Raw genomic sequence first — 15023 nt, 5'->3', positions numbered from 1 at the left:
TGTGATTGTTGTTATTGACTTTTATTGTAGGTTTTATACTCTACAGCACCTTGTGGGGAAAAATGGTATCATTCAGTACCTCTTAGTGATGATAAACACGTATCTCCACATTTGTCACTACTTACTGACTTCTTATGTTACTTACTAGAAAGTTTGCATTTGCATAAACAAGATTGCATGGCAGAGGCTACAACGTGTGATGCATTTCTCTCATTTTTTTTAACTTTATCTTCCTGTGTTTCAAGAGAAATCGCTAAGGAATAATAACTGCTTCTCATCTAACAAGCATTTCAAAGGACAAACCTTTCAAACTAGAGACCACTAACAGACACAGTGAATAATTTCCTGGCTTGTTACAGTATTATGTGGGTGTTATACCCAAAGATTTTTTTTTCTCCATCATGTGAAGTGGGTTTGTTGATGCTACAAACAACAAGCTCTCAGATTTTAGCATTGTCCTGTTAGATTTGTGGTTATAGCCCTAATGATTATTGGATCACCACCAAAATGTAATCAGTTGTTTATTTTCCAAAGGTCAGTGTTAGCATTTTTTGACATTTCTTCCGCACAGACAGATAAAGGAACTAGCAGATGTTGAACCTTTGAACTTTCTTGGCACAGTTAAATATTAAAATCAACACACAGAATATATTTTTGTAGAAAATTAACGTTACTTTACATAAGTACCAGAGTATTAAATATTAAAAGCTACAACACATACTTACATACATATGTGCAACATAATATTTTACCTTCATCAAATAAATCATACAAATCTTAACAACTTTTAAATAAGGGTCTAATGCACATATTAACACATTAGGTACAGTATATACAGTATACATATCCACACATCAGTCAAAGCTATGTACACTCTATTAGGGGTTGGGCTGGGACGTGCTGGGTCTCAGACAATATGTCCCAGGCGTTTCTTGATGAAGTGGGACACCAGGATTTGAGGTCTCTGCTGATACTCCACCAGAACATCATGAGGGGAGGTGATCTGGTCTCCATCAAAGCGGTTCAGCAGTGTAACACAGATCACAGCCGCTGGAGAGAGAAAAGGACACCATCAGTCACACACAAGCAACACACACGTAACCGTCTGTTCTGTACAAAATATGCCTTCACTGACCAAAATCAAAGTAGGCTGATTAAAGGATGTAGAAGTATATTTCCTAAGCCATCAATAAGCTTTACCACCTGACAAAAGTTTATACATTTTGCCACACAAGCAATACCTTTGAGGCCGCAGACACGGCACATAGCAGCAAATACGGTGGACTCCATTTCAATATTCCTCACTCCGGCCTCGTAAGCTTTCCTCAGATACTCCAGTTTTTCTTCATGAGAGAAGGAGCAGAGAGCTCCGTCAAGTCGGCCTTGACCTAGAGAGACGCAGCAGAGGATTTGTCAAAACCTGACCAATGGTTCTGACCTGTTTGAAGCTCTCACTTGTGTGCCTCATGTGGGACGAGCTCATTACAAATGATGATGCAGCCTGAGCGTGAGATGATGTTCATACCTTCATAGAAGTCATGGGTGCACATGGTGTTTCCGATCACTGTCGGAACGTTCTGAAGCTCAGAGGAGCACTGCAGAAGCTCATTGGCCACTCCCTCGTCCAGCTCAGTGCTCCTGGTGATGACTTTACCCAGAACCACCTGCTCAAACTGAGGACGGAAGGAGTAGTCCACCGCTTTCTCCGTGACCACCACTGTCCCTGGAGCCAGACCTGGAGAGACGAGACAGACAGAAATGTATTTTGCTCTGAAGTCATGCCTGATAGCCGGGATAGGGCCGCGATATAGGGAAAGCACCATTTGCAAAAGGTTTCCGTCGCTTTCAAAACCAAAAATTACAATGTTCCTACCGACTCCACCAGATGTTCCAAGGCGAAACAGGATCACATCACGGCACTGAGCATGGTGCAGCAGTTTGATGAGCTCATGCAGCATGATGGAGATGGAAGGGACACCCATGCCGTGCTGCGAGGGAAACAAGATCAGGACGGAAATGACTTTTTAAAAAGATTATTATTCAGCCAGTAAAGCTGCATCTGAAATACTTGCCATTAGAATTAAATAGGAAAGTAAAAGTCATTGACCTGTAAAAACTGGTTACATAATACTTACACTTATAGAGAGCACTGGTCCCACTTTATACATGCAGTAGCGGTCAGTTCCCTCACAGATATCTCTGATTTCCTCTGGGTTGCCAGACAGTTTCAGCTCCTGGTGGATGAACTGGGCAAAAGCCTTCATTCGATTCGCGCTGCCGCCAACACACACGAACTGTGTGAAAGAGTGCAAGTCAGTTCTGTTTTCAAGCTTTAGAAACCGAAAACTCAGAATTATTAGTTTTTTACTTAGCAATTCACAAACCTTGATATCTCCAAACATTTCTGGAAGGTTGTGAGTCTTGGTGCTCAAGCTGAAGTGGTAGAGAATATCCTCCTCCATGGTGTCCAAGTAGGGATTCTTCACTTGGACGTGTTGTCTGAGAGCAATATAGTACAGCATATTAATAAATGGACAGAATGCTCAAGTGAATTCAGAGTACATGCTCTGACTGGATTCTCTAACACAATTACATTGGATTTTGAACAGCAACAAAAAGAAATGGTCTGTTTAAAACTTACTTGAGGTTCCCAAATACTTACTTGATGTATTCATTGTGGTCATTCCCCATACACTTATGTAAAATTGGTGCCATGACTGCAGGAGATGCTTTGAAATTCAGTTTAAAATGTCTTCAAAAGTTGTTCTGCTGTGAAAACCTCCAAATACTGGTTGCGGCTGATTTTGAATGAGTTATGTCTGACTGCAGAGCTCATATAGTGGTGACCTCTGGCCTGGCCACTGATTGGTTCCAGGGAGAGGAGTAGCACCTGTCCCCGCTCTCACAAAAACATCCAGCAGCTCCAGACAAACAAAGACGGCTCAATCGAGACCAACAAAAATGGTGATTGGCTCGCTTCAGGAGTGCAGGCACACCTTCAAAAACAAAACGGTATCAGCAGCAATGCAAACAAACTATGCAGTGTAGACTGGTGTTATGACTGAACTATGCAAAAGCATGAGGTGGAGTGTGTCTTAACAAAAGCCAGCCTGAAGCCAATGAATAACTGTCGTGACAGAGTATATATTATAACATCCAGCCTTCCCAAAGAACGCTGAGCTGACCTCCGACATTGACCTGCAATACACTGGAATGCCAACACAATGACGCACAGAGTCCAGAGGAAAGCTGCTCGTTCATTGTGTGTTTTCCCTGCAAATATCAGCTACATCAAATTCTTCAATTCATCAAATTTGTTTTATGGGAACACTTTTGATGTATCCCAGAAAATGGGCCACCATTTACTGTATGGTGACAGTACTATGCGGCAAATCATTAACATTCAGATTTCAGCCTCTGGAACGAATACATATTTTTCTATGCGAGGCAACAATAAAAACAATTGCGATACATTTGGTATAGCTGATTTTATTACAATAATTAAACTTTGATTTCTGAAAGCTGCCTCTTAGAGTTACAGACACTGCAAAAAAAAAAAAAACTAAACAAAAAAAAAAAACAAAACTAAACCCAAGTTACTGGGGCCATGGCTTAAGTAATGCAGTTAATGAGGCACTACTAACAGGCACAATAAATAAAAGGTCCCAGCTTTAACTCAATGAAGCACTTTCACACTTGAGTGATACATCTGACATGACAAAACAATTGAAACTAAATCAAACGCTGGATGTGGCTCAGCATGAAGGGGTAAAGAAATGATGGATGGAGGATGGCAGCTATTCCTGTTGGAAGCATTTGTGTTTGTGCATCCTTCTCTCCACGCGCTGGCAGTCTTCTAATCTGTTGACACGACAGAAATATATAGAAGCGCGGGTCATTCACCTAATCATTATCACATAATTCTCTAATGATCTCGACGTTGAACTGCCGAAAGGCGTCATAAATTCTAAATGGCTGAAATGTTCAAAGTTTCACACCTCAGATTTTGTGACTGTAATTTCATTATATACTATATCCACATACTGAGTCACATAAAATCAATACGCTGCTAAACAGTTTGGCTTCATTTCATGTTATACTAATAGCAGAGAAGACTGTAACTCAAACTGTCAGAAACACTGTGCTACTTACTTGACAAATCAGTGTTGGCTTTGGGGTTGTCGTCTTCTGCATAACCGAAGCTCAACAGCTTAGTCATGTCGACGGGAGCTGGTTTCTTGTCAAATACTCTGTGAGAACACCAAAGACATAAAGTCCAAATGTGATGGAAAGGCAATTTTTGGAAAGCATTTTAATGGAAATCAAACCCGATGGTGCTTTTGCAGTTACAAATATAACATAATGTTTCATCATCGCCTCAAAGTGCCTATTAGATTAAGCAGAGAGGCTACAGCAGACACAGTTAAAACATTAAATATGGACCCTACCCTTCCAACATTTTATACCAAGACAAACTCTGGCTACTTATTACTTAAGGTCTCTTCCAACAAAGCACAGAGTCAACAAGTGGTATTTACAGTTGATAATCTTCTCCTCGTCTCATCAAACCAAACCACCAACTCTGCACAATCATGCATCAAAACAAGTCATTTCATCTCAGATTTAGCCTCCTTACAATAAAGAAAAAAAAAAGTGTGAATTAATAATTTTCACTCAATCAGACACACTTGTTTCAGGAAATTTCCAGACTCCCTGTTGACTCTCAGTGTCGATACCTTACAGCAAGACTCTGTATAGCTGATCTCTGCACTGCAGTGACGGGTTCTGTTTCTGCTTGCTTTAACAAATATGTTGGACTTGGATAACTTTTTTTTTTTTTTTTTTGCAGTGGATCATTTGGGGACTTGTTGATGTATAGCACCAAAATAATACATGCACCGTCTTGTCTCTGTGGCGCTGCATGTGACCTTATTTTGGGATTTTAACAAGTCAATGACATTTTCCTGAAGGTACAGGGAACACACTGCACAGATCAGCTGTGAGCCAAAGCAAACAGGTGAATGTTCAGATTTGTCTGAAAACCATTGGTCTGTGTGCTATTTGACATAAGTCAGAAACCAATGAACATTTCTGATCAGCCATTACAACATGAGGACATATGGTCTGAGTTTATTGACAATACCCTTTCAAGCACAGAGATGTTGAAATGTCTATCTGCCATATGTCCTGTGTGTTGTAATGCTAAGATCTACACTGGAAAAGTCCAACAATTTGCAGATTTCCTAACCAACAACACTTCTTTCTAAAATGCACTTTTAATCATCACTCACATTAAAAGCACAACAGAAAAGGCTATTTCAATGGCCTGTATGAACAGGATGAACAACTACAGCAAGCAAAAACAGTTTAAGGGTAATGACAAATTGTGAACCCGTCCTTAAAGTATGCTACCAAAGTACAGGTTTTTAAAAATGTATATTCATAATTAACTAAATTACACATAAAGAACTAGTGATCATAGATTAGGTTAAGTATGTATTACCGTCACACATGCTTAATGTAATCTACCTGTATTTTCTGCATCTATGACTCCCATAATCATGTACTCCTTTTACTCAGTTACTTCCACTCTAAATGACTGAAATGATCTGACATAATAAGTGTATAACAAATCCGTTCTGTTTTATGCAATTCTGTTTCTGAGAGTTGTAAAAGGTGGTATTCTAAGTCACCAGCCACTCGTAGTGAATACAGTAAGGACAACAGCACCATCTAGTGACCACATGAACTTACATTCTCTTGAATTTGCTGGTTGGATGACTGGGTGGCTGCAATTTCTCCATCTGGCTGTAATGAACATTGTTATTCTGCAGAACACAAAGCAGAGCCACAGTGTGTGATGGTTAGTCTGTGAATGTAAATAAATATAGCCAGGACATCTTTTTTTCCATCTCTTGAGTCCATTCAGCAGAATGTTCTTGTTTTGATAACTGAGAAACAAGTACCTGAACCACCTAGTCAGCCTGCCCAAACAAGAAACAACTAAATCAGCATCACTAACAATCCTTCTAGTTTGTCTTAAAACATCTGGTCATTACACAGTAAACCAAGAGACAGAGTAAATTGTGATTGTAGTGACTTGAGGATGAATTAAAACCCTTATTCTTACAAAGTTAGGATGCTGTGTAAAATGTAAATAAAACAGAGTGCAGTCATTTGCAAACACACTGTATTTACATAGTGTCTTTCCCAGTCTTTTGTTGCTCCTGTCCCAACTTGTTTGAAAGATGTTGCTGGCATCAAATTGATAATAAGCACATATTTACAAAAATCAATGAAGCTGATGGGGTAAAACATTAAATCTTTGTACTGTTTTCAATTGAGTATGTATTATTGAGTATGTCAAAAGGGATTAGCAGTAGTGTTTTACTTGTATTTTACACAGCGTCCCAACTTTTTTGAACTTGGGGTTGTACTTTTAAACAACTTTGGTATATTTCTCTATTTACCTTCTCTTTTCCATTGCTGCTGCAATCATCCCTCTCCCAGGCTGACTTACTGTCTGTCCCAAAGGGAGGCTCTAGCGGTTTAAAAGCTCCAGGGTTTTTCTTCTCTTCACTGTTAATGAGACTGCTGTAAAAAAAAAAAACAATGTAGGGATATGAAATGTATCCTTCGTGTAATAATAGCTGGAATATAATGAAGATTAAACAGTAAAGATCAGCCATTATGGCGGCTGGTTGCTTCTCCTTCTGTTTAAAAAAGCTTTTTACAAGTGCTATAACTGTTATACTGTAATTGTTAGTGTTATTAGCAACACTCATAGTGGCACGAGCAGGTAGTAGCTATGGCAGCACAGGTGTAACAGTGTGGCAGCATCATCAGCAGTATCATGACAGTAGCAGTACTGTTGTAGTAGTAGTATATTAGCAAAAGGTAGTACTGTTAGTAAGTCAGAGTGCATGATAATAACAAGAGAGGTGTTGCAACTACGTCAGTTTGCTGTTGTCTCCTGATGCAGTGCAGAACCAGTCTGGAGGTGTGTATGAATCAGCTTCTTTAGGAGTAATCGTTTCTTCATGCCACAAAAGCCCTGTTGAAAAAGATGAAAAAAGGACACGACTGTATGCAAAATGGGTCAACCAGCAAGAGGGGTGTGTGTAGATAAAAGACAACAACAGGATGGCTCTACCCTTATGCCCTCCTTGTTTTGCAAGTTTGATGTAGTCAGAATCACTCTCCAGGACTCCGACCCTTCGTCCTCGGGCCCTCTCCTGAGGAAGAGCGTTGATGGTCGGGGACAGTCCTGGGATCTGGGAGATCTGGCCATTTATTCCTGGTTTGGCATCTGTAATGTTAAAACACACACACACACACACACACACACACACACACACACACACACAGTGAAGAAAAGAAAGAAGGAAAGATATTATTTTCATTTATTACTTCATATGAACCACACGTCCCCATGTACTACCCCACAACCTGCCCCATGTGAGTGTCTCCCTGCTGACTTCGGCTACACAGACTAACGTTGCAACGTGAAGTAACTTCACTACGCCAGTATGAACAGTTATACTTGCCATATTTTGTCGACTGAAGATCGTTACTCGCGAGAGCTGAGGAATATCTGGTGGAAATAGGAAACAAAACCCGGGAAGCTGTCAACCTCTTTGACGACAGCTTGTGCGAGCGAGCATCGCCATTAGCATCAACTAAGTGCATTAAGGTTAGCGCTGGTAAGCTAAAGCTAGCTGACCACGGTTAGTTTACGGGAGCATGGAAATTAAAAACAAGCCGTAAGTGACGGCACTGTGGAGTCTAGGTGGGAAACAAAGGTAAAAACACGGTAGTCACACAAATGTTCTTATTCGGCTTCAGAGGTTTTTGCTGTACTTACTCTGAAAGCATCTTGGAGGAGAGCAGCTAGCTGTGCGGAGAGCAGACTGTTTGGGACGCGTGACACCCGTCGCCATGGAAACGGCCTGTCGGTCCCACCTGGGGCGCGTCACGTGAGAGGAAAAGGAGTTAATTAGTTTTTAATCTAGTAAATTTTCTTAAAATATGGCTACAGCCCACGGACAGTACTGTTTGATTAGCTATGAGACACACTGTCAGACCGCAAAATAATGTGGTTTTATGTTCTGGTACGTTATTAACTGTCACAGTCACAGACCGACCGCCATTGAAAGCAAGATCAATAAACAAGATTATAATCGTCAGGGGTCCGTTAAAATCATATAACTGGTCTTCTCAAAGTTGCTCTGGTCAACAAACTCCTCTAAGCGGGGGTGGAAAGTAGCCTATTAACTGAGTTGCCATATTCACTCAAGTACTGTACAAGAATTATAATTTTAGGTATTTCACTCGGCCATTTCCGGTTTCTGCTCTTTTATACATCTACTCCACTAATTTCAGAGGGAATCGTTGTAGTTTTTCACTCCACTACATTTATTTGACACCTTTAAATTACTGAAAACTTTGCATATGCAGATTAATAATACAAAATATATTCAGCAATTGAATTATGATGTGTCATTATGGATAAAGATAAAACTTTATTGATCCCCGGGTGGAAATCACAAGATACCCAGCAGTATGAAAAGTGACGCACATATTAATGCACCGATAATTAGAATCCAGTAATATAATATATATCATTCAGAAATAAAATCAGTACTTTTACTTCCGGTGCTTACGGTATATTTTGATGCTTAAACCTTTGCACTTTGAATGCAGGACTTTTGCCTTGAGCAGAGTATTTCTATTCATGTACATGATATAACTATTTTCAATTAAATCAAAGATCTGAGTACTTATCCCGCATTCTTTCGTTTGGGCTGTATTGTGTATACGGTGATGTTTGAAAATGTTGAAAAAATGTCTGAAAGAGTTGAGCAATGACTTTAAGAAAATCGCTAAGGCATTCCACACTCAGAAAAGATGGATCTCTGGACATTTTCCTGTAAAAGAAGTGATTTATTCTAAGTTATTACTGTGAAATTAGAAGTCTCTTTTAATGCAAATGAGCCGAGCTATTTGAAAGATATTCAGTAGTTTTACTGCAGATAAATCAAGATGTGCTCTCTACGGTCCTAAGGCCAGCTCTTAATTGCCTTTTTAGTGGCCTGTCTCAATATTTTAACTTTGTCTCACTGCTTGAGTTTGGCTCACTTATGAAATGAAATATCTGAGAATTGGACTATCTTTTAACCTAACCTATAATAAATAAGCAGTCAATGCACGATAGGCAGCTTATTATAATCAATAAAGTAATCCTTAAAACTTTCTAGACATAATTGATTAAGTTCGTAAGTGACTGAGGAATAAAATGACCTCATTTGGTAATTCTACATATAAATACCTCATAGGATGATGTATTTGGAAACACTCTTTGAAGTGATTTGATACATTTTTTCTGCTGACCATGTTTTTTCAGACACACATTTCATTTTTATTGCCCGAAATGTGCCCAAAAGCTTGAACCCGTCGCTCCGTGAATGCTGAGTCGGGAACATGCGCAGAGCAAACCAAACAGCAATGGTCCTTTAATTACCCTGTACGTCAAGCTAGAGGAAGTCTGTGACAGGAAGTGTGCGCTTTTGTTTCAGCATAAAATCACACAGTGTTACCGGACTATATTGTATCGTTAAATTTATACAACAAAACAGAAAGAACAAAAACATGCCTATGGATAAAGCCTCATTCATTTATCAAAATACTTTTAAGTCAAATACTGAAGGCTTCATAAGCACAATTTTGAGGGACTTGTACTTAACCTGTGTATTCTAAGTATGAAAGCTACTTCATCCTCCTTGTTCCTTTCAGAAGGAAATATTGTTGGCTGTTTTTTTTTCTAATTTATTTATTCATAATTCCCGTATATTTATTTAACACTGTGGTGCTACACTGTAGATTATTTCTTTTCATATAAAACATGTAATCATCTTTTAACATATGTTGCATTGTGATAGCTTTAACTTTAAAGTGAAGCGACTGCTGAAGTGCCCCCAAGCTCCAGGGGCCTTGAAAGTGACTGTGTGCTTCTGATGAAATTTTATTTGGGAATATTCACTATTAAAGCACAAAATCAGCTGACAGGATGAGGAGCTTGAGGTTTGTTCTGCTCTTCTATCTGATAGTAGAGTCTAGTTTGGAGACCTTTGCTATTGCAGTTTTGTGTTTACGTTGCATCTTTCTTAATTGATTTGTGTTGAATCAAATTACTGCACTGCACAGGGCCCTTGGCAGTTTTCCAAGATGGGAATGCTGTACACAACTCATAGTGTATAAGAAGCCTTTCTGTATAATTGGTACTTTGACCTTTAACACTTCAGTACATTTAGCTTAAATAGTGGAGGAAGTATTCAGATCCTTTACGTCAGTAAAAACAACAATACCACAGCAGACATAAGTCTGCATAAAATTTTAACTATGTAAGACAACATAAATATTATAAGCCAAATATACATAAAGTATTTAAAATAAAAGTAGTCCATGCAGAAAAATTATTCCTGTGAGTTTAATACTATTATGTATTACATTATTGGATTATTATAATTGCTGTCTTCATGTGTAAGCAGCATTTTAATTTTATATATATATATATATATGGTAGCTTATTCTAAAACAAAGCATCATATTTGATAAGCTCATGATGTGTTTGTATGTCAAATTTCCATTTTTACACTAGTTAGTGACTACAACTCTCAAATATATGTAGCAGAATAAAAAATACAATATTTTCGTCTGAAATGTAATAGAATGGAAGTATTATTTAACTATTTACATGATTATCATTATCATTATAGGTTAAAATATCTGTCAGGTACACTAATAAATCGCTGATTATAATCCAGTGTTATTATGTAAACTACCTTATTCTGATATGGACCAGTAAGTATAATGAATACTTTAACTTTTGCTAAGTACATATTGATGCTAATACATACTTTTACTTAAATAAGATTTTAATGCATGAAACACAGTGTTCGTACACTGTGTTATTGGGAAAAGTATCATTGGAAAGAAAAACAAACACCATGTTGTTTTACTTTGAAACTCCACACCGGAAGAGCCTGTGGTCACCCCCTCGCTTGACGCGGGTTAATTACAGTGAGTTGTAGCAAGGTAAGTTCCTCCTCCAATCCCGTGTTTTTTGTTTTTTTCCTGCCTTCGTGGTTTGGGGTTCGAGTTGTGAAGCCTCGGCATCGCTCACGCGAAGAGGGACAACGCTGCAAAATGTGTCTTCCTGTTTCCTCTCCACTGAACATCGACTGATTTAGTCACTTTTGTTTTTTTTTTCCCCTCCAGCGAGCGAACGGCGGACGGTCATGTTGGCGTCATGTAGGCTCCGCTTTTCAGACTTTGGAAAACAAACCGGGCATTGTCGGTGAATTCTCGGGAGATGGCAGAATAGTTCGACCTGCGCCTCTTGCCGAGCCCTCTTAAAGCACTTTGAAGAAATAACCCGAGAGGTAAGTGAAATCCTGGCGTGCTGGAGGTGTGATATGAACCCTGTGCGTTGTGAGGTGTGAGACGTGGAGAAGTTTGCTGATCTGCGGGAAAAAGAAACGCGTCGTGACGCGCTCTCCCAAGAAATCCGCTCTCCCTCTGAGCTCCTCTTCGCTAAATCTTGGCCTGTTTTGTTATTGCGGCCACACATGTTTAACTCACCTCCTCCAGCTGAGCTCGCGTGAACTACAGACCTCCATCCGAATCAGAAACGCGTCGTGGCTGAGGAGTGGCCTTAGCGCAGCGGAGCCCAGTATTTCTAAGTGACCGCGTCAGGGACGTGTTTGTGGTGAGTTGTTGATGAATGGGGATGATCTCAGGGCCAAAACACTGAAAATCGGCGTTAGAATTGGGACTTTTCGTGGCTGTAATTTCGATTTCACCATCAAATCAAGCACGCAACGTTACAACTAGTTGAGACTTTGATAAGTTTGGGGGGGTTTTTTTGGTCATGCAAACAGTCTTTGGGAGGGTCGTTCCTGCTTGATCGTGTGTCTCATCATCCCATGCTGAGCACTTTTAACATCACAATCGCAGCCCTATAGAGGGGCCTGAAACGGGGGGGGGGGGGGTGCACAGTGTGCTTAACAGTGGTCTGTGCTTTATTTTGAACAAGCTGGGAATGAAGACGCACTTTAATATCACCGAGGTGCGTCTCGTCCAAGCTGCAGAAGTATCTGCTGTTGCAAACAGGAAATGGGACGAAACGGGGCCGGCAGACCAGCTGATGAGGAGGTGCAAGCTTCATTACAGAGGTGTTAATGCCGGCTCCGAACATTCAGAGATAATTGTGCAGATTAAAGAACGTGTGAATGGGGACGTCTCACACTGAAGTGTTCTTCCTCAGAATCAACTCACTGTGCCGCGTCCTCGCTCTCGCCAGATGACATTCCCACATACTAATCAGGTTTTCCTCCAACCAGTAGCCCAAATGTGTGGGGAGCCCCCCGATGGTGCGTTTGTTGTCGCTGTGTGGCCTGTGCGATTGAACACAGCCTTCTCATTGTGACGCGTTCAAGGTGTCTCGACCGTTCAGTTGACCTGCACTTAAACGCACATGCATGACAGTCTGATAGCGTATTATTCTGGGATGGGAGAGTGTTTAATCAATAGGGATTAGGCACTCAATGTGAATTAGAGCCACCAGTTGAAGCTGTAATCCACTGTTGTGGGTGAATTTTCCTCAGACTTAGAAATACACGATCAAGGTTATTATCAGTGATTTCTGGCCTCCAGTGTTGGATGGAGAGCTGCTGGAGATTTGAAGAGGCTGTGACAGGATTAGAGGAGTCACAGTTGGGGTTATTTACTGTGGTTGGTGGATGATCTGGAGAGTGTAACCCCATCACTGACCAGTCTGGAGGTCGGGCCTCTTCGGTGGGCGCCTCTCAGCGGACTTGTGTCATGGAGTCTGACTGATAGCAGCCAGATAAACAGGACGTCAGGCAGTCTGGGCTGAGGGCTGGTGCGGCTCCAGGGGATCCTGTTCTGTTCGGCTCAGGTTGACGGCCACCAGCCCGATGGTGACCGGCTCACCCCCGCCTTTGTGATTAGTCGCCTTCCCCTTCTCCCAGCGTCTCATTCCACAATGTTATTGTTTGGCTTCGGGCCTGTGTCATTGTCTCAAGCAGCTTATCTGTGGTAACTTATTCCTCAACCATGTAGGAGGTTATCTGTCCCTCCGAGACGAACAATGCATTCCCAACAATAGGACCGGTTTGGGGTGTCTTGGCCTGTGTTTGAAAAGAGACGCCACCATCATTTCTCCCTGTTTCAAAGAGGCCTTGTGTGTGTCTTATTTATGATGCTGCGTGTTTATCTTACTGTGAACTATTAGCTTAGAGCTAGTGCTGCAACAGACAGGCAATCAATTAGTTGATCAACAGGAAGTTAATCAGTAGCCATTTTTTTATCGACAAATCCTTTAAGTTAATGTGGCTGCAACTAATGATCATTTTAATCTATTAATGTACCAGCTGTCCTGTTGGTTGATTAATTGTTTGGTCTATAAAATGTCTGATAATAGTGTAAAAGCACAATTTTTCATCTAATTTTCTCATATTATGGCAGCCTAGAGCCCCAAGATGTTCACTTTACTGTCACATAAGACGAAGACAATTAACCATTTAAGTCAAATTTCAAACAAAACCATCGAGCACTTTGTGCTGACGGCTTCTTGGTTGTGCATACTCGCTAGTTGGTGATTGATTTCCTGTCGATTGAGCGATCAATCACCTAGTCATTGTAGCTCTAAGGTAATCTATCGTGTGTTGGTTCCAGCTTCCTGAACGCTGACGATTTGCTCCCTTTTTTGTGTTTGAAGATTTCAACTTGGACTGTGACAAGCTGCAACTTTTCCCAGCATTTTATAGACTAAACGATTAAGCAGAAGAATGCACGTGTCAGGTGAGCCGATAGTGAAAACAGTCTTTAGCTGCGGCCCTTCTTTGAACACAGACTCTCGATCGCAATCCTACACATGCCTCGTTCAAGTTTTCATTTCCTCGTTGACTCCCGAGCTCTTGGCCGCCGATATCTTGGCCTCTCCTCGTCCTGACGGACAGAAAGTGTATCATTCGCCCGCAGTAGGCCTCCGATAGCGATCATTTCTCTGTGCGCAGTAATTTGGCTGTCAGAAGCAGCTGGCAGTTTGGGTTGGAACAATATGCAAGTGGAGGGAGAGGGAAGTGTGAGCTCCAAAAAACCCTGAGAGAGTGTTGGGGGGGGGGTTGGGTGATGCGTGTGTGTGTGTGTGTGTATGCATGCATATGTGTGTGTGGAATCAGGTTACACAGTCTGTCATTAACAAGAGAGCTGCAGTTATGAGACCAAGATAGACTGCTTCAAGTCTGAGCAAGAGTCTGAGGCTCATCGCTCTTGCATGGAGGTGGCTCTCTAAGGGAAGGAGGGGAGGGGACGTGTGTGTGTGTGTGTGTGTGTGTGTGTGTGTGTGTGTGTGTGTGTGTGTGTGTGTGTGTGTGTGTGTGTGAGCTGGGGTATGAGTGTGTGAATGCAGGTGGGAGGCGGTGGTTGAAGGGTAGAGAAAGGGGGCAGGATTTGGCTTGAAGTCCAGCTCAGAGCAGCAACCTCCTTCAGCTATCTTGCCTCAGCTTTCGACCATGTGTGCTTCCTACGTATGTGTGTGTGTGTGTGTGTGCGCACGTGCATCGATGTGTGTACATGCTGACTTACTAGAAAGTTTGACTAGCAACAACCCTGGCATCAGATGAGGCAGCAGACTGCAGAGGAACACAGCATGTGGGTTGAATTTGCTCCTGCTCTATGCTCGTGTCCAGCTTTTTAGAAAGGGGCCCTCTGTCTGCAGTGTTATTTTTAGTCAAAAAAAAAAGAAAAATCCTTGAGCCTTTTTAATAGTCATCAGCCTCATGTAGCCCAAACATATCACGATGAGAAAAACTGTCTGGGACTCGCGGGCACTGCAGTCTCAGCATGACGCTGGAAGTTGGAGGGGAAAAGAGAATGAGATAAAAGGCTGCCTGTGCATCTGCCAGATTCTCGTCTTGTTTCTCCGGTTGCTGTTCGGG

The 15023-nt window shown here is 41.2% G+C and overlaps 3 protein-coding genes across 6 annotated transcripts in view; 1 reads left to right on the top strand and 2 right to left on the bottom strand.

Annotated features, from left to right (window-relative positions):
* Positions 1–2: 2 nt before the first annotated feature.
* upp2 (uridine phosphorylase 2) lies at positions 3–2798 on the bottom strand. Its single transcript, XM_076746550.1, has 7 exons — positions 2663–2798; positions 2385–2499; positions 2136–2294; positions 1874–1988; positions 1526–1735; positions 1242–1388; positions 3–1050 (listed from the first exon to the last, which is right to left on the bottom strand). Exons 1-7 carry the CDS (start codon positions 2713–2715, stop codon positions 908–910), a joined length of 942 nt encoding a protein of 313 aa, XP_076602665.1. The 5' UTR covers positions 2716–2798; the 3' UTR covers positions 3–907.
* Positions 2799–3727: 929 nt separating this feature from the next.
* On the bottom strand, positions 3728–11524 carry LOC143330210 (uncharacterized protein C7orf57-like). Of its 3 annotated transcripts, none has more exons than XM_076746552.1 (8): positions 11019–11524; positions 7865–7962; positions 7154–7309; positions 6955–7054; positions 6471–6594; positions 5755–5828; positions 4153–4250; positions 3728–3861 (listed from the first exon to the last, which is right to left on the bottom strand). In XM_076746552.1, exons 2-8 carry the CDS (start codon positions 7938–7940, stop codon positions 3857–3859), a joined length of 633 nt encoding a protein of 210 aa, XP_076602667.1. In that variant the 5' UTR covers positions 7941–7962; positions 11019–11524; the 3' UTR covers positions 3728–3856. The 3 variants fall into 3 exon arrangements, with proteins under 3 accessions (XP_076602667.1, XP_076602669.1, XP_076602668.1); XM_076746554.1 differs by lacking the exon at positions 11019–11524 and adding an exon at positions 7548–7594 and having other exon boundaries at positions 7865–7933; XM_076746553.1 differs by lacking the exon at positions 11019–11524 and having other exon boundaries at positions 7865–7988.
* Positions 11304–15023, top strand: part of LOC143330206 (activin receptor type-1-like) — a 25956-nt gene continuing 22236 nt past the window's right edge. The window contains exon 1 of one of the 2 annotated variants that reach the window (XM_076746544.1): positions 11304–11441. The gene's annotated coding sequence lies outside the window, so the exon portion shown is untranslated. Of the gene's footprint in view, positions 11442–11475; positions 11768–15023 lie in introns of those variants that run through there. The other variant, XM_076746545.1, reaches the window with a different exon arrangement.

The sequence above is a fragment of the Chaetodon auriga genome, chromosome 13 (assembly GCF_051107435.1).
Source record: "Chaetodon auriga isolate fChaAug3 chromosome 13, fChaAug3.hap1, whole genome shotgun sequence".
Taxonomy (NCBI): domain Eukaryota; kingdom Metazoa; phylum Chordata; class Actinopteri; order Chaetodontiformes; family Chaetodontidae; genus Chaetodon; species Chaetodon auriga.
The sequence above is the reverse complement of the archived record's forward strand: the minus strand, read 5'-3'. Positions and strand labels throughout refer to the sequence as shown.